The following is a 20225-nucleotide window of genomic DNA, read 5'->3' as shown; positions in this document are numbered from 1 at the left end:
TTCTCCATTGCTCGCCTTTTGTTTAGACCAGACCGCCTGGGGCCTGGGGGGGGCCTGTTCAGACGGTCCCCACCTCGACACCGGTTGCCCACAGCAACCCGCGGCTCTGTGATTGGCCACCTTCCATATCCTCCAAAATATCCCACTAAAGGTTCCCATCCGCTCTCCCTGTTGTCGATATCGATCCAACCGACGCGATAACATCAACTAAAATATTTTCGACATTGTCGTGATACGTGTGCGAATCAGGGTCATGGGAACTCCCGACACGTAAAGAAGTCCGAATCCTTTACCATTACCGCAATTCGACCTTCGAAATCACCAGTGCATTCTCACAGTATACAAACTACCAACTGCCAACCCACGCGTCCTGCAATGGCGACCGCATCGCCGACACCAATGGCCACTGCCGGTGCTGTCCGGAGAACTTCACAACGCCAGGCCTTGAGACGTCCTGCCTCGCGACAGATGGTTAGCAGAAGCGAGAGTCAAGCCGCCGCCGCTGCTGCCGCCACTGCCGCCGCCGTGGCCCCTGCGAGTCAATCACCACATCAGCAGCAATACCACGACGACAGCTCAGAGGATGAAATCCCTGTGCCTATGAAGCTCAGTGCTCTCACCAAAGCTCTCCTCAACGATGACGCCCCGGAACCTGCTAATAAGGAAGCCTCACCGCCACGCACGAGACGACGAACTAGTGCGTTGAACAACAATTCGTCTTCAGCCGGCGTTGTTGGAGCCGGACCCCAGGACAGGCGACATCTACGATCTGGAAGTGTGCAGCCTGCGGATGAAAAGCCCGCAAAGGCCGCCGATACAAGCCAAAATCAAGAGGCTAGCCCCGTTAGGAAGAGGGTTGTACGTCTGGGCAGTAACCCGCACAGCTTGAACCAGATGGGTCCGGGCAAGAGACGATCTACCTCCATGTCTCGCTCTACGGGACCAAAGGCGGCTGTATCACTACCTAGCCGGACAAGCAACAATCATGAAAAGCCCGCAGAAGAGGAGCAAGAACCACAGCCAGAGCCGCAACCAGAGGTCAACACCCCGCCTCATCCTGACCGGGTTGTGCGAATTGCCGCCGGCTCATCGGCTAACAGGAGTCGGGTTAGCTCCTCCGGACCTTCGTCTGGGCGGTCCAAATTTGACCGTTCCGTTGCCGACAGATCGCACCTGGAAGCCGAGTATGATCAGCCAGAAGCACCTGAGAGCGCGGTGCGGAATTCTGGAAGCCACGGCAGCGCATCACGATACCCGTCGACGCGTAGCCGCCCCGACGATGTCAACCCGCAGAGCTCCATGCGGGTCAAGCGAGTTGGCAAGCTTTCGGGAAGTTTTTTGAGCGGACCAGCCAGGAGAGGCAGACGACGTCAAAGCGATGAGGAGGGCGAAGGCCATGTAGACGGAGACCACGCCGTCCCCAGCCACGAAGCTGAGCATGGCCTCCAACCGGCAGACGAGCCGCCCGAACCGTCTGTCTACCATGAGGCGAACCGGGACTTCAACTCGGGGAGCCCTGTCAGCGGCAGTGCTGCTGCCCGAGCCAGTAATAGGAGACAGGCTTCTGGTATCGAGTTGCCCGACCTGGGTTCGTCAAGGCGCTCATCTCGTGGGGTTCAATTTGAGGCTCGACGGGACGACCACATTACGGTGCCGGAAGCGATGCTCCCCAAACGCATCGAGATTCCGTCCATAAACGACCAGGAGAATGAGTATCCCATTACCTTCAAGCGGCCGGTCAAGGTGGCCGCCGACCTAGGCGTAGAAAAGCCCAGTATCCGGCCGCTGCATGTTGACCTCGGCAGCGCCAAAGCAGCATCTCCCGAGCGGAAACCTCTAGCCTCCATTGCAAACAATACACCACACCGGTCTGCGCCGCCGCCGCCGCCCAAGATGTCCGTCTTGGAGGCGGCTACGTCGACGGCTGGCGCGGCCACAACCACACAGGCCAGGCAACGTCGAAACGTGCTGCGGGTCAATGGAAAGTGCTACACCAGACTGGAGTGTCTCGGCCGAGGCGGCAGTGCCAAGGTGTATCGGGTGACGGCCGAAAATGGCAAAATGTTTGCTCTCAAGCGCGTGTCCTTGGAGAATGCCGACGAGAGCATCATCAAGGGATACAGAGGCGAGATTGATCTTTTGGGCAAGCTGAAGGGTGTTGATCGCGTCATTGATTTGTACGATCATGAATTGAACTCGGAGAAACAAGTTCTTACTTTGGTAGGTGTCCCTGACCTGGAAAGCTCCCGGTGACGTTCGACCCGCTAACAGTTTGATAGCTTATGGAGATGGGTGAGCTGGACTTGAATAAACTCCTCACGTCTCGACAAAGTTCTGAGACGGCCAAGTTCGATCCTGTCTTTGTGCGGTTCTACTGGAAAGAGATGCTCGAGTGTCTGCAATCAGTGCACCAGTACGAAATTGTCCACTCCGACCTGAAACCGGCCAACTTTGTCCTTGTCCAGGGCCGCTTAAAACTCATTGACTTTGGCATTGCCAACGCCATTCAGACCGAGGAGACGGTCAACGTCCATCGCGAGACTCAAGTCGGAACACCCAGCTACATGTCCCCCGAGTCACTGATGGACGCCAACAACCCTCGCGGAGGCCGCCTCCCGGGCCGTCCCAAGCTCGTGAAACTCGGCAAACCAAGTGACATTTGGTCCCTGGGCTGCATCCTGTACCAAATGGTCTATGGCGTCCCGCCGTTTGGCCACATTGCCAACCAAATGGCCCGGTGTCAGGCCATCATCAACTGGGACCACATCATCGAGTTTCCCTCGCGAGCAGTCGGAGGCGTCCCCGTGCCGCCGTCGCTGCTGCGCACCATGAAGCGCTGCCTCAACCGAGATCTCCACATGCGCCCTACATGTGAAGAACTCCTTCATGCCTCCGACCCCTTCCTCTACCCCGCCGAGTTTAATGAAAAGGCTCTTCCCATTGACGAGGAGCTGCTTGGCAGAATCATCCAGAGCGTCGTCACCCGATGTCGCGAACGGATGCCCACCGAGTCTGAGGGCGCTAGTGTCTGGCCACAAGCGTATTGGACAAGTATCAGAAAGGCAATGGCAGGGCGGATGTAGTCGTGGTATTCATCATGATTCTCTTTATTTAATGTCGAAAAAGGGGACCTGTGTACACCTTTTTCTGTGCTTCTTGTTTTACTTTTGAAAAACCAGAATTGGAAAATCAGGCGGGCATAGCTTGGTGTTTGGGAGTCTTTGTCCAAGTCTTTCGTTTAGCCGTGGGCTTTATATTTATTTTTGAAGGAGGGGGGGATGTTGTGTGGTATAGAGTAGCATTCAGCATCTCCTCTTGTGAGACTTGTTATTTTTTAGCTTTCCAGATATCCAATCTGTGTGGTTTCTTGTTGAGTGTCGAGATTTGCATCACAGGTGACGGTTGGCGACTGACTACGTTTGACGAGTGTATTATTATACAGCCAGCGGCCTCGCTGGTATTGATACATGATGCATGCCAGTATACAGAATCTTCTCACGCGACCCCTTGCTTTTGACCCTTTGCTTTTTCCCGTCTCCTGACCGTGGGCGGCTACTCGACGTCTTCCAAATTCTTAATGTTCAGCTCTGAAATGCGCAAGATGGTGTACCGGTGCTTGCTCTTGGCCTGTCTCTTTCTCCGCTGCCTCCGCTTCTTCTTGATTTTGATGCGCATCGGCTCCGACTCCACGCCTAGCACTGTCGCTCGGCATTCAAAGACGCGCTCGTCGATGTGGGGGGCCCCCTTCATGGTGTAGTCGCGGCTGCCGATTACACTGGCTCTATTCAAGCGTAGTACATCGCCGGGAAGCACGCCGGGCATGCGGAACGGAAGGCGGATCTGGTCGCCTTCCTGGACGAGGTAGGGGAAGCCGTGGATGTGGACGGTGATGTAGTGGCCCGGCTGGGCGACGAGGAAGGGGAGTAGGTTCTTGACCGAGTCTTGGATAGGGGTCGGCGGCGCTGTGGGGTGACTCTTTTTGAAGGCTAGGGGGCGGACTTGGGCATCTGTCGGGTTCGGGGCGTTGTTGACGTGCGGTTGGTTTGTCGGCTCGATGATGGGTGCTGTGGTGTTGAATGCCCGGCTGCGGACGGGCAGGGCCAACGTCGGCGGGAACCGGGGGGCTGATTTTGCCGCCCGAAGCTCCAGGACGGAGCGTAAGAGCGCTCTGCTCATGGCGATGCTGCAATTGGCGTCTCTCTGTTGGTGAAGAGAGCCTTGAGCTGTAGGTTTGTCCTACGCTGCAGATCAGATGATGGCAGCAAATGGGCGTTGGTAGTATGGCCCAAAAAGTTTAGGTGAGCTTTGGTCGGAGAAGTGTTGTGCCGGGCTCCGCCGACCGCCTCTCTCTTTTTTTTTGTCCCTGGGCGAAATTTCAACTTGGCTCCACACTCCTATCAACCACCCACGGCCAAAAGTCCCAGAATCGGGCAACACAGTAAATATGGTATGGTTTTTTTTTTCTCATTCAGACGGGAATATGATTTCATCTAACAGACTTTGCAGCCTCAGAACGAGTATATGGAGAGGTGGCGCAAGCTGCATGGCCGCCGCCTGGATCACGAAGAACGAACACGAAAGAGAGCCGCCCGTGAGGGCCACAAGGCTTCCCAGGATGCACAGAATTTGCGTGGCCTGCGGGCCAAGCTGCACCAGCAGAAGCGACACAAGGAGAAGATCCAAATGAAGAAGGCTATCAAGGCACACGAGGAGAGAAATGTCAAGACTGCCGACGAGAAGGAGCCCTCAACTCCCATGCCCTCGTACCTACTTGACCGAACGAACCCATCGACGGCCAAGGCCCTCAGCAGTGCCATCAAGAACAAGCGAGCAGAAAAGGCGGCCAAGTTTAACGTCCCGCTGCCAAAGGTCCGCGGTATCAGCGAGGAGGAAATGTTCAAGGTGGTCAAGACGGGCAAGAAGATCCAGAAGAAGGGCTGGAAGCGCATGGTCACCAAACCTACGTTTGTCGGACAGGACTTCACGCGAAGAAACCCTAAATACGAAAGGTTTATTAGGCCTATGGGGCTTCGATACCGCAAAACTAACTGCACGCAGGCCGAGCTGGGTGTTACGGTGCAGTTGCCTATCATCGGCGTCAAGAAGAACCCTCAGAATCCGATGTATACCCAGCTTGGTGTTTTGACAAAGGGTACCGTCATCGAGGTCAACGTCAGCGAACTGGGCTTGGTGACTGCTGGCGGAAAGGTTGTGTGGGGTCGATATGCGCAAGTGACCAACAATCCCGAAAACGATGGCTGTGTCAACAGCGTGTTGCTCGTGTAAGGCCAATGGGGTGGAACGGGCGACCATGAGGCTTCGGGATGCTGTTTCCTGTGGGATGTATCGTTCGCTTTTTGTTGCATATACGTAATGGCGTTTGGGCGTTTTTTGGTACCACAAGAGATTAGAGCGTAGGAAAAAAAGACGTGGACGGAATGCGCGTTGAGCGGAATGCAGGAATATACACTCTATAGGCAGGAGGGCTATCGAATACATGGAGGCTGACGCTCTGCGTGATGACAATAAATGCTTTTTGCTGTGCTTGTGATGTAGGTAAACGTGCAGAGAAAGAGAAGATGCTACTTGGTGTGTGATCTAGGCACTAAGTCAGGTACGCTTGGCGGCTTCTCTTTCGCTTTTTGGGGCGTATTTTTGACAAGCTGGTTGATATTGGGGCTCTGCGAGGATTTTGATGGAACGTGCGACTGATTCCCTTATGATGCTTCTCTGGTCCCGTCATGTTGTTTGGCAGCGCCAAGACAAGGTGGCGTGGGTGCGGGCCGTTCAATTGACTGTTTTGCAGCGAGGGAGGGGCAGTCGTCCATTGAAGGCGGTGGCCCGATAAATTATTTTTCTGCCCGACAAAACCTGCAGCCGTCCGTCTGTGGTGCGACTCTTCCTTGCGGTCAGCGACCCAACGGCTTCCCCTTCACTTTGTGCCGCCAGTCCCCGTCTCGGAATCTTTGCATACCTTGTTTCTACTACTCTTATTTGCATCCGTCAGCGGTACGGAGTATTCGCAGCCATAATGACTGGCGACAAGATGGACGTTGAGATTGCCGAGCAGCGCATGAAGTCGCTCGAGCACAGCGAGCAGCACTACTTTAAGAGGTTGGTTGTGTGCCATTATTCCCCAGGTGACGAATCGCAACGAGGAAGAATACAAGAAGAAGAAAAAAAGAATTTGAAAATAAAAGCAAACGCATTGCTAATCCATCCTCACAGCTATGACCACCATGGTACGATTCTACGGTCCATTCATGTTGTATAGTCGTACATTACTGACTGACATTTGCGCAACGCAAAAAGGCATCCACGAGGAAATGCTGGTGAGCTTTTTGCACCCCTCCCCCGCCGCATCAGCACCCCACGAGTCCACGACCCAAGCTGCCTGTGCGTCGCAGACAAGCATGTAGAGGAAGCTGACACTTTGGAAACTGGTAGAAAGATGAGGTCCGCACTCGATCCTACATGAATGCTATTATGCAAAACAAGCACCTGTTCAAGGACAAGGTGGTTCTCGATGTCGGCTGTGGCACCGCCATTCTCTCCATGTATGTTATGTTTGACCAGCCTCGCCCTGCGACCAGAGCCGCCGCTCCGTGTCTCCTCCCACCCGTCACTTTGTACCACAATGACCGCTCGCATCTTCGTCTTCCAAGAATTTGCAATGAGACTCACGCTGCGCCAGGTTCGCTGCCAAGGCCGGCGCCAAGCACGTCATTGGCGTCGACATGTCGTCCATCATCTTCAAGGCCCGCGAGATTGTCAAGGCCAACGGCCTCTCCGACAAGATCACCCTGATCCAGGGCAAGATGGAGGAGATTGAGATGCCCTTCCCCAAGGTCGACATCATCATCTCTGAGTGGATGGGCTATTTCTTGTTGTACGAGAGCATGTTGGACACAGTCCTGTATGCTCGCGACACCTATCTCGAGAAGGACGGCCTCATCTTTCCCGACAAGGCCACCATTTTCTTTGCCGGCATCGAAGATGGTGACTACAAGGAGGAAAAGATTGGATGTATGCTTGCATATTCTCTCCCTTGCCCCCTCACTCACCAACAGGCACTGACCAACACCACCTAGTCTGGGACAATGTCTACGGCTTCGACTACACCCCGCTCAAGGAAACCGCCCTCTCCGAGCCCCTCGTCGACACCGTCGAGCTCAAGACTGTCGTCACCGATCCCACGCCCGTCCTCACCCTTGACCTCTACACCTGCACCGTGGCCGACCTCGCCTTTGCCACGCCCTTCAAGCTCGCCATCAAGCGCGACGACTTCGTCCACGCCCTCGTGTCCTGGTTCGACATCGACTTCACCGCATGCCACAAGCCCATCCGCTTCTCTACCGGTCCCCACACCAAATACACCCACTGGAAACAGACAGTCTTTTACTTCAAGGACGTACTGACGGTCCAGGACGGCGAGGAGATTGCATGCAATCTGCAGGTCAAGCCCAACGCCAAGAACCGCCGAGATCTGGACATTGATATCCAGTACGAGTTCCAACCGGAGGACTCTACCCGATCATCTTCTGGGCAATGCTCGTTCCACATGTGCTAGGCATATACGACTCAAATGAATGTGGTGGAGGAAAAAAGGTCCCACGGGTACATTTAGCATAGGAGAGAGGGAAAAAAAAATTGATATAGGAGCATCAACAGTAGCATAGTTGAGAGACATACTGCTCGGATATTTCACTACATGAGACGGGGACCACTCAAAAAAAAAAAAAAAGAGGGACGCAAGAACATGTAGACGGGAAGAGGACGATGGGAGCTGGACGGCGTAATTTCTGTTTTCTATACTATTAGGCTTGGCTCGCCGGGTTTAGTCGGCTTAGATAGACGTGACAATGATGTGCATTTGGCATCGGAATTCCATCTTCGGCTCGTAAAGAGGAACAAGCAAGACAAAAATCTCCACAATATTTGCATCTCGAAGTAGCCCAATTTTGCACTAAAAACAATGGCATCTCTCGATTTCAAATATGCTACGGCTACTTGGCCAATATTGCTTTTCTCATTAGATGAGCTGACCCGCTGTGCGCGCCGAATTTTTTTTCCCCCTCAGGGAACCCTTTCCCTCCCCTCGTCATGTCATAATCATGTCATTCGTCGCCATTGTCGTACCTAGACGCTCTACGATCCAAATTGCTTGACAATCTGCGCGACCTTGTTTGCAAGCTCGTCTGCCTCGGAGCGAGTCGCCGCCTCCGCGTACACTCGGCAGGCATTTTCAGTGCCACTGGCACGAGCAAATGAACGTGCCGATGTGTACTTTTGAACAACCTGGTCAATCTCATCCTGAGCGCCAGGTGGGTGGCTGAGGCGTCGCTCGGCATCCGTCGCCTGGAAGAGATCCTTGTTGCCAACCTCGACGCGAACCAGGCGGTTGGGCAGGTCGGTGTAGGTCATGGCCCAGTCCTTGAGGGTCCATCCCTTGTGAGCCAGGACAACTTCCACCATGAGCATGTCGGAGATGGCGTCTCCGACAGTCTGGTTGATCAGGTCCCCGACGGCGGCGAGGGTGTCAAGCGCGTCCTTTTGGGCGGGGGACTGCGGTTCCTTTTCCTTGAAGGTGCGCATGGCCTCCTGAGAAAAGACGACGGTGCCGTGGCCGTTGGCCTCGAAATAGACGCCCACGTCAAATTGGCATGCGGCATGGTGCAGATGCTTGACGCCGGTGGGAGTGAAGACGACAGGAAGCTGCAAGTGCTTCTCAATGTAGTTGGTGCTGGCGCCGTTGGCGTAGGCGGTCTGCACAACTCCGATGCGTAACTCATCCTCGAGGCCGGCGGAGCGAATGAGGTCACCGATGAAGGAGGCGCAGAGGGAAGAGATGCGGTCACCGTCCAACATGAAGAAGCCGGTGTCTGGGTCGATCCAGTAGTAAATCAGGCGGTCGGCGTCGCCGTCAAAGGAGCAGCAACGAGCTCCGGCCACGGGCTTGGGGTTCTGGGGGGCTCTCTGCTTTGTCTTGACATAGTCGGCGCCACACTGCAAAATGATTAGCAAGGCTAGTATAAATAGGTAGCATGACAGAGCCAGCTTGCAGCAACTCAAGAATTGATACATACGTCAAGGTTGAGAACCTCGGGCCGCAGGACATCGTCGTTGACCACCTTGACATCAAAGCCGGTCTTGTCCTTGGGGATGACCTTGAGCATCTCGGCGAACTTGGGGCCGCCAACACCGTTGGCGCAGTCCACGGTCAGCTGGCCCTGGACCTTTCTCCCCCGCAAGGCACGGACAAAGGCATCAGAGAATTTCTTGTAGTAGCCAGCCTCGCTAGTTTCGCCATAGGCCTTGGGGGTGCCTTCGGTGTTGACACAGCGGGTCAGGTAGTGCAGCTGAGGAGTCGTCAGGATCTTGTAGTCGGTGTATTCGGTGCCTGTAGCTTCCAGGGCGGCGGCCAAGGCAGAGACTAGGCCGTGGCCAGAAGGTCGAGTATCCCTCCCGTAGACAACGCGGCCGGGGGTGTTGAGGTCGATCTTGAGCTGGGCAGCGAGGGCCTTGTAGGTGTCAAGAAGCTCCCTGTCGGAAGGGCAGTTGACCAGGTGGGTAGCGTAGGCCTCCCACTCCTGCTCAAGCATCTCTCCCATGGGGTCGACAATCTTGACACCGTTGTCGGCAGCTGGGTTGTGACTGGCGGTGATCATGACGCCGATGGCTTGGCCATTGAGCTTGCGGCTGCGCAGGCCGGCGAGCAGACCAACGCGGAACGAAACGCCCGTCAATAAATCAGCCTTCATTCGAAATCCGGCCGTGCCATACTTGTAGGTGTGGCCGGCAACGATGGGGTATTTTGCCGACGCTTCGAGGATTTTGTCGTCCATGACCGCTGGGTATCTGCAGCGTGTTAGTTAGAGAACATAACAAGAGACAGTGTTGTGGTTTGCGTTGTGCCTGGCCAAGGGGAGCTGCTGCCAGTGTTGTCCTCTGATGGAGGTCTAGGAGATCGAGCTTGTGTAGCAGACGTCGCGGCTTGATTCTCAATTGTTGGTGACAGACGTACCTCGGGGGAAGAAAGGGGGGGCCTGACCTGGAAGCAGCCTGGGAAGCTAAAGAGGACGATGGAAGAGTAGCGATTCAGGATGCAAGCGTCTTTTAAGAGAGGTGGGGTGGCTTGCTTGCTCTTTCTTCTTCTGTCTGATGGTGGGGTAGTCCCATACTCCATACTGCGTTCAATGCAAATCGACAACATGTCAACAAGTTTGGTTCGTATAATTTGAGATCTGACGAGATCCATGCCATCTCCCAGTGACAGCTCCGCCCAAGAATGAGACGCCGTTTTTTTTTTCCATTACTAAAACGACGGTACCGGGGTCCTGAGACCAAAACATCCCAGCACGTTGGAAACAAGAGATAGCCAGCTTGATAAGCTCAACAACGGACGTGGCGAGGTGGACGGCGGTTGCGGTCTGGCGCAGAAGAAGTTTGGTTTGCCCGTCAAGAAGTATACACTAATATACTGTAGCACATTATAGTATACAGCGCGATAGCCAGGTACCGGATCTGGCCAAATACCATTTGCCTCCCTCTGTAGGTAGTTATCCTCGATGCGGACTCGAGGTTGCAAAACCCAAACAGGCAACGCTTTACGACGCACCAGAGGCAGCCCAGCGTAACATTGGAGCGAGCGAACCCGCAACCCACAGCCCACAGCTCTCACATCCTGTCGTCTTGCGACTTTCTCATGACCTCGTTCCCAGTTCCACCCGCCGCGAAGCATGGACAACAAGGACACTCGTAACTGGTCCCTGGCAAAGACGACACCAGGGCACACCAGGGCACACCAGGGCACAGGGATCATAGGCGACTGACCCCGCCGAACACAAGGTGGAGAAGGTAGCATCAGCGGGCAAGCTGTCTGCACAGAAACCAGATAATGAGCAGATTGTGCGCCGTGATACAATACGGACGACGGAGTAAAGGCTGATGATGGTGAGCGGACCCTTGGCTAGAAGCTGCGCGGCAATTGAGCGTTGAAAGTCCTCCTGGTGACCTGCCCGCTTTGTTCGACTGAGCCGCGCCAATGGTCGTGGTGTTGCACGTTGAAGCTGCATCATGCGATTTGGCAGTTTGGCGGTGTCGTCATAATAGTGGACGTGCCAACCCAAGGCCAGCCGCCAGCTCCTTCGCAAGTGTGGGCACCTCGGGGCACACCTATCAGGCCACGTGCCGTCGTGTCCGCTCGTGCTTTCCCCCCGCCAAGACCAGCCAGAAGCCTCGCCCAATGTGCACGCAAACCGGCGCGACACAGAGCTCTGAGACGCGACGGTCTTCTCAACTTTTTGGCGCTCTCAAGCTTACTTGTGCGAGTTGACCTCTTTTGGCTTTTTGGCTTCTCTTCTTTTCAGGTTTTTTTTTTTTTGAAACCTCAAATCACCTCTGACGCCCTCTCTCGCCTCCATGGACCGACATTAAATCTCGCCAACCCGCCGCCTCGACGTAATGGAAGAATGCCCCAATCCGCAGCTCCTCGCTTGGGTCAAGGAGTGGCTGGACACAGCACGAGAGCGCAACTCGAAAGGATTCACCACGTATCGAAATGCTTATGAATCTCTCAAAGCATGCCCTCTGGTTTTTCAGCACCCTGCTGAGCTCCAGCAGTTGAAGGGCTTTGGCCCAAAGCTGTGTGAAAGACTGACCGACCAGCTCCAGAAACACTGCCAGGAGAATCATCTGCCCATGCCGGAGCATCCTCAAGCAAAGAAGGCTGCAGAAAGGGCCCGACGAGACGAGCAAGCTGCTGCTGCCGAGGGGGCCGGTGCCGCAAAGAAGCGCAAGACGCGACAACCCAAGGCCTATGTTCCGGCTTTTCGTTCTGGTGCCTATGCGCTCTTGATTGGCCTGTCGACACAACCAGATGACACCACCTCGGGTATGACGAAAGCAGACCTGATTCAAGTCTCACAGCCCCATTGCGATTCTTCCTTCACCGCACCGAGCGACCCGACCAAGTTTTACACGGCATGGGCCTCGATGAAGATATTGGTCCAAAAGGAACTCGTCTATGAGAGGGGGAGACCTTTACGGCGCTATGCATTGACCGACGAGGGATGGGAAGTCGCCAACCGGATAAAAGAAACCAGCGAATGGAAGGCAGATAACGGCAACACGGCTTTGCATCCCGCCACCTCCTCTACGCGCCCTGTCCGCTCGCCGTCTGCCGAGATCGAGGTTGTTGCCGAGCTAGACAGTGCAGCCAAGGGGAATGCCACGGACAGCTCGTTGCCCGCTTTTGCCCCCATCAAACTGCCTCCTGGCTCGTTTTCCGTTCGTCTAGTTTTGGACGTGCGTGAAGTCCGGGCAAAAACCGATCGTGATTATATGCAAGAGGAGCTGGCCAAACTAGACGCCACGCCGTTGATGAGAAGTCTGGAAGTGGGCGATGCGCAGTGGGTTGCCAAATGCCATGATTCCACACTGCTCCAGAGACTCGGCGCCGAGGGGGACGAGGTGGTGCTGGACTGGATTGTGGAACGAAAGCGCCTTGACGACTTGATTGGGAGCATCAAAGACGGACGATTTCACGAACAAAAGTTTCGTCTCAGGCGCTGTGGTGTTCAAAATGTCATTTACATTATTGAAGACATCACCATCGACCCGCAGGTCCTCCAAAGATACGAGGAAGCCGTCCAGTCTGCCATTGCCTCGACACAAGTCGTCAATGGGTACTTTGTGAAGCGAACTTCCAAAATGGACGAGACTGTCAGGTACCTGTCGCGTTTAACTGCCATGCTGAAGCGCAGGTACGAGAAGCAGACGTTGCATGTGATCCCATCTAGGGTGATTACCGCGCAGAATTACGCGCCCATGCTGCAGCATTTGCGAGAGACTCAGCCGTCTGTGGGCCATTACATAACGTATCAGACCTTCTCCTCGCTTGCATCCAAATCCGAAATGATGACGCTGCGAGATGTATTTTTAAAAATGCTAATGACAACTAGGGGAGTGACGGGAGAGCGAGCCCTCGAGATTCAGAGGCGCTGGCGCACACCCCATGATTTCGTCAAGGCTTTTGAGGCTTGCGGGCCCGGGGAGACAGGCAAGAAGCGCAAGCGAGAGCTCGTGTCGAGCCAACTTGGCCACTTGGTTGGGAGGAAGAAAATCAGCAAGGCGTTGAGCCAAAAGATATCTGAAATTTGGGGTGATGCCTAGTACCGCTGGCCGGGTGGCATATCGTCTCTTTTCTGTCTTTCTGTCTTTCTTTCTTTTTTTCTTGACATGAGACATGCGACATGATACCCTTGAATGAGCAATACAAAATGACTCACTTAATCTTTGACACGCCTGCCTACTGCTTCCCAATGATTCGCTGCACCATCTTCTCGAGCAACGGAATCGGCGCATCGCCGCTGTTTGCCCCCAGAACTCCAGCCAGCGACTTTTCGGCGTACTTGGCCATCATGTCAACCTCAATATTGACCGTGTCGCCCTTCTTCTTCTGCGCCAAAACCACACGCTCCTGCGAGTACGAAATCAGCATGATTTCCCACCACCCGTCAGCATCATTGACATTCGTAACAGTCAAACTCGTCCCGTCAATGGCAATGAAACCTTTGAAGATGATGTAGCGCAGCATGTCACGATTCTTGGGCTGAAACCGAAAAGTCAAAGCATTGCCATCCGGCGTCACGGACAAAATCTCGGCCGTGGTGTCGACGTGGCCCTGGACAAAATGACCGCCCATCCGGGTGTCGGCTCGTACGGCTCGCTCCAGGTTGACACGGCTGTTTTCTGCAAGAGCGCCGAGGTTGGTGATGCGTAGAGTCTCGGGGGCCACGCCGACGTTGAAGGCGTCGGCTGTGAAGGATGTGACTGTGAGGCAGCACCCGTTGACAGCGATGGAGTCCCCTTCATGGCAGTCCTTGAGGAGTGGTGAGTCTGCGGGGATGGTGAATGTCATGGCGGTGCCGCCGGTGGAGTCATTGTTGTCGAGGTGGGAGACGACTGAGATGTGACATGTTAGTGATGGCTGGGACGAGGTTGAGCTGGAGGGCATGTACCTCCGATGTCTTCGACGATGCCGGTGAACATGGTGGGTGGCTGTGAGTGAGCGGTTGATGAGTGTTAGCACAAAGCAGATGATGGTCTGGCGACTGAAAGACACGTTTTTAGCCTGTAACTGGAGTGTTGTTTGTTGTAGACAATGTGGTGTTACAAGGAAAATGGTTTATGAAACAAGGCTCTTTATTGATCGGTTCCTCGTCGTCGAGATGACTCTATTCTTCAGTGCCGTTGATGCTTCTCAACGGGCCAAGCAGGTCCTTTGCCCCGCCATGTCATTGTTATCGATAAGGCTTACCCGCCCAAAATTTTCATGCGACCACTAGAGCTATCAAGTGCCGCCCAGTGGGCAGCAAGCATACCGACCCTCCATGTCATTCTATTGCATCGTCACTTTCTTACTTTTACCTTTTTTTTCGCCTCTTGTTATTTAACCGCCGATAGAAGAGCGAGACTTGTATAATGGCACCCAGTCGGCCAGGACTCAAAAATGAGTCTAGCCCAGGCTCTCTACTCAACGATGCAGAGACCCAGTTCGAGGTCGGCAACCTCGACGAAGCGGTTACGCTTGCCCACAAAGCCTTGGAATCAACCGGCGCCGGGGGCGACTTCGAGCTCCGCGCGCTCAACTTACTCGGCACGCTGGCAGTGGAATCAGGCGACGCCGACGAAGGACGCAGCTACTTTGAGCGAGCAGTCGAGTTGGACGAGGATGGCATGGCGGACGAAAAGGTTGGCGGCGGGCCGGACAAGTTCCTCTTCCTCGCGCAGCTGAGCGAGGACGGCGGCCAGGACAGCGTCAAGTGGTTCGAGAGGGGTGCCTCAGCTCTGCGCAGCCAGATCCAGAACCTGACGGGCCTGGCGAGCAGGACCCCCGAGCAGCAGGCCAGCCTGGACGAGAAACAAGAAAAGCTGGGCGGGGCGCTGTGCGCCGTGGCCGAGGTGTACATGACGGATCTCTCTTGGGAGGCGGACGCCGAGCAGCGCTGCGAGGCTCTCATTACTGAAGCCATCATGATTGCACCCGGTCTCCCCGAGACGTGGCAAACCGTTGCGAATGTGCGCATCTCGCAGGAGCGCGTGGATGAGGCGAGGCAGTCGCTGAAGCGGAGTCTGGAGCTGTGGCAGGATTTGCCCCCGGGCCATCCTATCGTCCCCGCGTTCCCCACGAGAATCGGTCTTGCGCGGTTGTTGTTGGAGACGGAGCTGGAGGAAGATGCGCTCAGGGTGCTGGAGCGACTGGTTACGGATGACGATCAGAGTGTGGAGGCGTGGTACCTGGGTGGATGGTGCCTGTATATTGTTGGCGAGAAGCAAAGGGATGGTCAAGGTCCGCAGAATGGAGATGCAAAGAACGAGTGGAGATCGACGTGGTTGACGGCGAGGAAGTGGCTGTGGCAGTGTGTAAAGTTGTATGCCATGTTGAACTATGAGGATGAGAGACTGGGCGAACATGCCGCCGACTTGTACCGGGAGATTAGCGATGAGTTGGGCGAGATGCAGGAGGGTGAGATGGATAACTGGGAGGATTTCGGGGACGAAGATGAGGTTGAGATGGACGACGAAGACGAGGAAATGGAGGGTTGAATTCGTGCGAGATGCGACTGTGGACGACTGAATTGGAGGGAAATGGCATTAGACGGCGTTTGGGTAGTTGCTGCGCGACTTGGAAGCGAAGGAATAACTGGTTAACCTTTGCGAGCGTCAATGACAGATCACTTTTTTTTTTTTTTTTTTCAAAAACAAAAAGGAGAACGAAGGAATAGAAAAAAGACACAGGTTAAAATTTCAAGGATATACCCAGCCTATTTTCACGTCTCTCGTGCTAGGCTTTATTTTACATCCAAGGCTTCCCGAACAATGTCATTCCAAACTCCAAACAATGCATGGCCTCTCCCGCATGTGAAATAGAAATCATCAAGCCTCCACCGCCAGCCTTTCCACCCCGTCTGTCGGTACGTCTTCCTCATCGCCCTCCTCATCATCTCCATTCCCAGCCAAGCCTCTCTGCCACAATTGTTTCCCTGTCAACTTGATAGGTTCCTTAATCTTAGCCTTTTTCAACTCGGCTAGTCTCTCTTCTTCCTCTAGCCTTTCCTTCTCCTCCATCTCCTTGAGGAATCCCTCGCGCCACTTGAGAAACGTCTCGGGCGTGACCTGCGTGCCGTGAAATTTCTTGTTCTCTTCCCGCTCTGCTGCTAGGAGGGCTTCCTCGTGGACTCTGGCGGCCGAGTCCTTGCGATCTTGAATGAGTTGTTCGGCGGCTTCTTTCAGGGAAGAGACAATTGTGAATACCATGGCCATGCCGAGATTTTCTTGTATGGTTTCCTGGATAGTCTCAAGGAGTTGTTCGCGGTCGTCACTGATGCTAAAATGTTGGTGGGATGGAGAATTCTGGGCAGCCAGCAGGTCGAGGTGGGGGGCGACTTCTGGGTATTCATCTGGGTAGCGGACCTGGAGGATAAAGGAGGGTGCTTCTTGGTCTTCCTCATCGAGGATGTCGAGCGTGATGGCTACTTGGAACTCGGTTTCGGAGAGGTCTATCATTTGTCAGTTGGTAGGCGACAGTCCAGTGGACCACGCCATGTACCTGTGATTTCTTCTGGGAAAATAGACTCGAGCACCTCGCGCTCTTCAACTTGATCTTCACGACCCATGGCGATGGATTGGCGGTGAATTGCAATGCCCAAGTGTAGTTGGGGTTGAGTTGCCTAACCAAGACGTGATGCTTCAATTCCAGACAGACAGCTTTTTGGATGCGCGGGCGGGGCAAGCCACTCCCCGTAGCGGGGGGTGGTTTTGCATCTGTTCCCTTTCGGGCTTAACGCAGCGCTGACCGCTCGGCAGATTCTCAAAAAAATTTGGAAACTTGGTAGACTACTGATACACGATCATCGCCGCAGGCTGCTGGCTTTTTTCAATGAGAGTACATACGCGACACTGCCACCCAACTGCGCTCACACCGTCAAGATGGCTGCCAAACCCGTTGCCGCGGGGAAAAAGAGAAAAGCTACACCCAGTGGTAAGGGCAGGTCTGATTCCAAAAAGGCTCGTTTCGAAGAATCCAAGGCGGCCAAGACAGCGTCGGCAAAGAGCAGCGACTTGTCGGATTCCGACTCTGAGGATGGCGGCGTCAAGCTGAATGCTGAAGATGAGAAGAAGTCGTCCAAAAAGACAAATACCGGTGCCAATGGCGACACATTTGATCGCAGTGAGTCCAACGGGGAGAAATAGGCCTCGAAATTGAACTGTACGATCGGTCTGCTAACAGTGGTGACAGCCGGCCTCACGTCACGCGAATCCCACGCAAAACAAAAGCAATTGGCGCAGGAACGAAAAGCTGCAAAGCCCCTCGCCGACGAGGTGCAGCGCACCAAGAAGATCTGGGAGCGGTTGAGGAGAAAATCCCACGTGCCCAAAGAGGAGCGGCAAAAGTTGGTGGAGGAGCTGTTTGGCATCATTACCGGCCGATGCCGAGATTTTGTTCTCAAACACGACGCCGTTCGGGCCGTACAGACGGCCTTAAAGTACGCCACACCGGATCAAAGGAGGCAGATTGCACGAGAGCTTGAGGGGAGCTACGTGCAGCTTGCCGAGAGCAAGTATGCCAAGTTCTTGATTGCCAAGTTGCTCGTTCACAGCGACGATGAAATCCGAGACTTGGTTATACCCAACTTCTACGGCAAGGTCCGCAAGCTCATCAACCACCCCGAGGCCTCGTGGATTCTGGACGACATTTACCGGACTGTCGCTACAAAGGAGCACAGAGCCACCTTGCTACGGGAATGGTACGGCCCCGAATTCAGCATCAAGGAGTTGACCAAGGATACCAAGCTTACCGCGGACTTGAAGGAGATTCTTGCGGCGGAACCCAGCAAGCGGGGACCCATCAGAAAGACCTTGTTGGATATGGTAAACTCCCTTGTCCAGAAGCGCATGACGGGTTTCACCATGCTGCACGACGCCATGCTGCAGTACTTTCTCACCACACAGCCGGGCACCGAGGAGTTTAGTGAGTTTGTCGAAATGGTGAAAGGAGATGAGAGTGGCGATTTGCTCAAGAACATGGCCTTTACCAAGTCGGGTGCGCGATTGTCATGCTTGTTGTTGGCGTACGCGTCTGCGAAGGACCGGAAACAATACCTCAAGGCGTACAAGGACACAGCTGACACGCTTGTTGCCATGTCTGGCGACCCCTATGGCCACACAGTCATCTTGACAGCGTACGATGTCATTGACGACACCAAGCTCGCGGCCAAGTCGATATTCCCCGAGTTGGTTGGCGAAAAGGACGACAAGCAGGCGCAGAATATTGTCGCAGCGGCCAATAACCCCAACGCCCGGACTACGTTTCTCTACCTTTTTGAGGGTTTGTCCAGGTCTCTGTTCCCCGCCAGCCACTCATTTGATCACGAGGTGTTGAAGCAAGTCCACGAGATTCGGAAGACTACTAGCAAAAAGGATGAGGATATTCGACGACAGGAACTCATTGCTGCCCTTTCACCGCAACTGATGTCAGTCATTGAGCAAGCAGCTGCTGATCTGGCGTCTACGGCCTTTGGTTGCCAATTCATCACCGACGTCCTTCTCTCCGGCACTGGCGACAAGACCAAGGCCCTCGAAGCCATTGCACAATCGGCTATTGGCGACCCCAAGGAGCAGCCCGCCCCGGACGACCTAAACGCTATTCCTCATATTTCAGCTACACCCTTTGGCGGCCGCATGTTGAAGTCTCTGATTCAAGGCGGCAGATTTGACAAAGCAACCGGAAAGATTATACCTGTGGAGCCTCCGCTCAGCTTTTCGGATACCTTGTACCCCGTTATCAAAGACTACATTGTTGACTGGGCCACGGGACCAAGCTCCTTTGTAGTTGTTGGTCTTCTGGAATCCAACGACTTTAGCAGCACTGACGAGTTGAGGAGGACACTCAAGAAGAACAAGGAGGTGCTGGAAAAAGCCGCCACGGAAATGACACCCGATCAAAAGGCGGCCAGGGATGCTCAAGAGGAGAAAGCGGACAAGGGAGGAAAGAAGAGTAAGAAGAGGCCCGATGCGCCGGTTGGTAATGTAGGCAGCAAGATCCTGCTAGACAAGCTGTGACACGGTGGGTTCAGTTGTTTTTTTCTTCCTAAATCCGTGTATAGAAAGCATTAAATTGGAGCCAAAAGTGTTGGGATGGCATTTAGTTGTGCAATATGATTTGGCGTTTGGACCTATTCGTGATTAACTCATGAAAAAAAGTCAGGGCATCTGATGTGCTCTCCGTAAACACAGAATCGGTTGACTGGTCAAATCTGGGCCCATGTAGACAGATCCATGGTCTCCCTGTGTACGTGCAACGTTTGGCGACGCCTTGATCCATTTTGTTCCGTGTTCCTCCACACAAGCTTGAGCTTTTTTTCGTAGCTGCCTGCTGGTCTGTAGTTATATGAGGTACAGATTCATTTTGCTGACCGTGACCAGGGGTTGGTGGGAAGACTCTGGAATTCCATGCCGGATGTCGCTGCACAGGGGTTAAAGTGTACCGAGGCTCTCGAGCTCACACGTAATCGCTGCTTCGCCTAATGTACGACCGCGTTGTCTCTGAGAGCTTTCTCACAGGCGCCACAGCCTCGCTTCCCTTGTCTCTTCTCGCAACTCTCTGGCCTCTATGTGTTCTGTGCTCTCTGGTCTCTCCGGTCTCTCTCGCCCCTTGCCTCTTACCCCTTCCCGCTTGTCTGCTCTGCCATCCATTCGGAACTCGCAAGGAAGTCTCAAAATAAGCGTTGAAGCTGCGTCGGAATCGCCCGGTAGCCCGGCTGAAGGGACTGGCTGGCCCAGCTAGTTTGACATGGTTGGTGTGATTGGCCCTCTACATGCACGTTCAAACTCACATTGCCATGTGTAGACGTCCTTCCGCCTCTGCCACACCCCGGGTGTCAGCTTGCCGTGAGATACTTGGGCCATAGGGTCTTTGCGGAAACGCGCCAGGCCAGCTGAGCAAAGATGATGGTCGTTGTCTCTGGTCTTTGTCGCCTCTGCACGAAAGCCCGATCCACATTGTAGCCATGCCGCCGCCATGCCGCCGTGGGCCGTGGATGTCAAAATGCATTTCAACCAAATGCCAACATTAGGCCTCCTTATGCAGGCAACTGCACATGCACGTGGACCTTCCGGCACCATGTCCCCGTGAATCCTGATCGAGATGCCATTTCCCCTCT

General features: G+C 54.4%; 10 protein-coding genes across 10 annotated transcripts; 6 read left to right on the top strand and 4 right to left on the bottom strand.

The window, feature by feature from the left end:
* Positions 1–375: 375 nt before the first annotated feature.
* MAA_03926 (Protein kinase, ATP binding site) lies at positions 376–3083 on the top strand (the record flags this gene model as incomplete). Its single annotated transcript, XM_007821924.1, has 2 exons — positions 376–2220; positions 2280–3083. 2 exons carry the CDS (start codon positions 376–378, stop codon positions 3081–3083), a joined length of 2649 nt encoding a protein of 882 aa, XP_007820115.1.
* Positions 3084–3552: 469 nt separating this feature from the next.
* Positions 3553–4176, bottom strand: MAA_03927 (uncharacterized protein; the record flags this gene model as incomplete). Its single annotated transcript, XM_007821925.1, has 1 exon — positions 3553–4176. The coding sequence occupies one exon, from the start codon at positions 4174–4176 to the stop codon at positions 3553–3555; it is 624 nt and encodes a 207-aa protein (XP_007820116.1).
* A 268-nt stretch (positions 4177–4444) lies between these two features.
* MAA_03928 (ribosomal large subunit) lies at positions 4445–5286 on the top strand (the record flags this gene model as incomplete). The annotated part of the gene is made up of 2 exons (XM_007821926.1): positions 4445–4447; positions 4498–5286. 2 exons carry the CDS (start codon positions 4445–4447, stop codon positions 5284–5286), a joined length of 792 nt encoding a protein of 263 aa, XP_007820117.1.
* Positions 5287–6031: 745 nt separating this feature from the next.
* Positions 6032–7570, top strand: MAA_03929 (protein arginine N-methyltransferase; the record flags this gene model as incomplete). Its single annotated transcript, XM_007821927.1, has 6 exons — positions 6032–6114; positions 6229–6242; positions 6313–6332; positions 6448–6557; positions 6695–7026; positions 7092–7570. 6 exons carry the CDS (start codon positions 6032–6034, stop codon positions 7568–7570), a joined length of 1038 nt encoding a protein of 345 aa, XP_007820118.1.
* Positions 7571–8148: 578 nt separating this feature from the next.
* MAA_03930 (N-acetylglucosamine-phosphate mutase) lies at positions 8149–9845 on the bottom strand (the record flags this gene model as incomplete). Its single annotated transcript, XM_007821928.1, has 2 exons — positions 8149–9006; positions 9087–9845. 2 exons carry the CDS (start codon positions 9843–9845, stop codon positions 8149–8151), a joined length of 1617 nt encoding a protein of 538 aa, XP_007820119.1.
* Positions 9846–11463: 1618 nt separating this feature from the next.
* MAA_03931 (endonuclease) lies at positions 11464–13173 on the top strand (the record flags this gene model as incomplete). The annotated part of the gene is made up of 1 exon (XM_007821929.1): positions 11464–13173. The coding sequence occupies one exon, from the start codon at positions 11464–11466 to the stop codon at positions 13171–13173; it is 1710 nt and encodes a 569-aa protein (XP_007820120.1).
* A 136-nt stretch (positions 13174–13309) lies between these two features.
* MAA_03932 (Lumazine-binding protein) lies at positions 13310–14052 on the bottom strand (the record flags this gene model as incomplete). Its single annotated transcript, XM_007821930.1, has 2 exons — positions 13310–13965; positions 14022–14052. The coding sequence occupies 2 exons, from the start codon at positions 14050–14052 to the stop codon at positions 13310–13312; spliced, it is 687 nt and encodes a 228-aa protein (XP_007820121.1).
* A 432-nt stretch (positions 14053–14484) lies between these two features.
* MAA_03933 (Tetratricopeptide repeat protein) lies at positions 14485–15609 on the top strand (the record flags this gene model as incomplete). The annotated part of the gene is made up of 1 exon (XM_007821931.1): positions 14485–15609. One exon carries the CDS (start codon positions 14485–14487, stop codon positions 15607–15609), a length of 1125 nt encoding a protein of 374 aa, XP_007820122.1.
* A 330-nt stretch (positions 15610–15939) lies between these two features.
* On the bottom strand, positions 15940–16679 carry MAA_03934 (RWD domain protein; the record flags this gene model as incomplete). The annotated part of the gene is made up of 2 exons (XM_007821932.1): positions 15940–16562; positions 16613–16679. The coding sequence occupies 2 exons, from the start codon at positions 16677–16679 to the stop codon at positions 15940–15942; spliced, it is 690 nt and encodes a 229-aa protein (XP_007820123.1).
* A 313-nt stretch (positions 16680–16992) lies between these two features.
* MAA_03935 (Armadillo-type fold protein) lies at positions 16993–19125 on the top strand (the record flags this gene model as incomplete). Its single annotated transcript, XM_007821933.1, has 2 exons — positions 16993–17233; positions 17303–19125. 2 exons carry the CDS (start codon positions 16993–16995, stop codon positions 19123–19125), a joined length of 2064 nt encoding a protein of 687 aa, XP_007820124.1.
* Between the last annotated feature and the right edge of the window lie 1100 nt (positions 19126–20225).

The sequence above is a fragment of the Metarhizium robertsii genome (assembly GCF_000187425.2).
Source record: "Metarhizium robertsii ARSEF 23 chromosome Unknown MAA_Scf_5, whole genome shotgun sequence".
NCBI lineage: Eukaryota > Fungi > Ascomycota > Sordariomycetes > Hypocreales > Clavicipitaceae > Metarhizium > Metarhizium robertsii.
The sequence above is the reverse complement of the archived record's forward strand: the minus strand, read 5'-3'. Positions and strand labels throughout refer to the sequence as shown.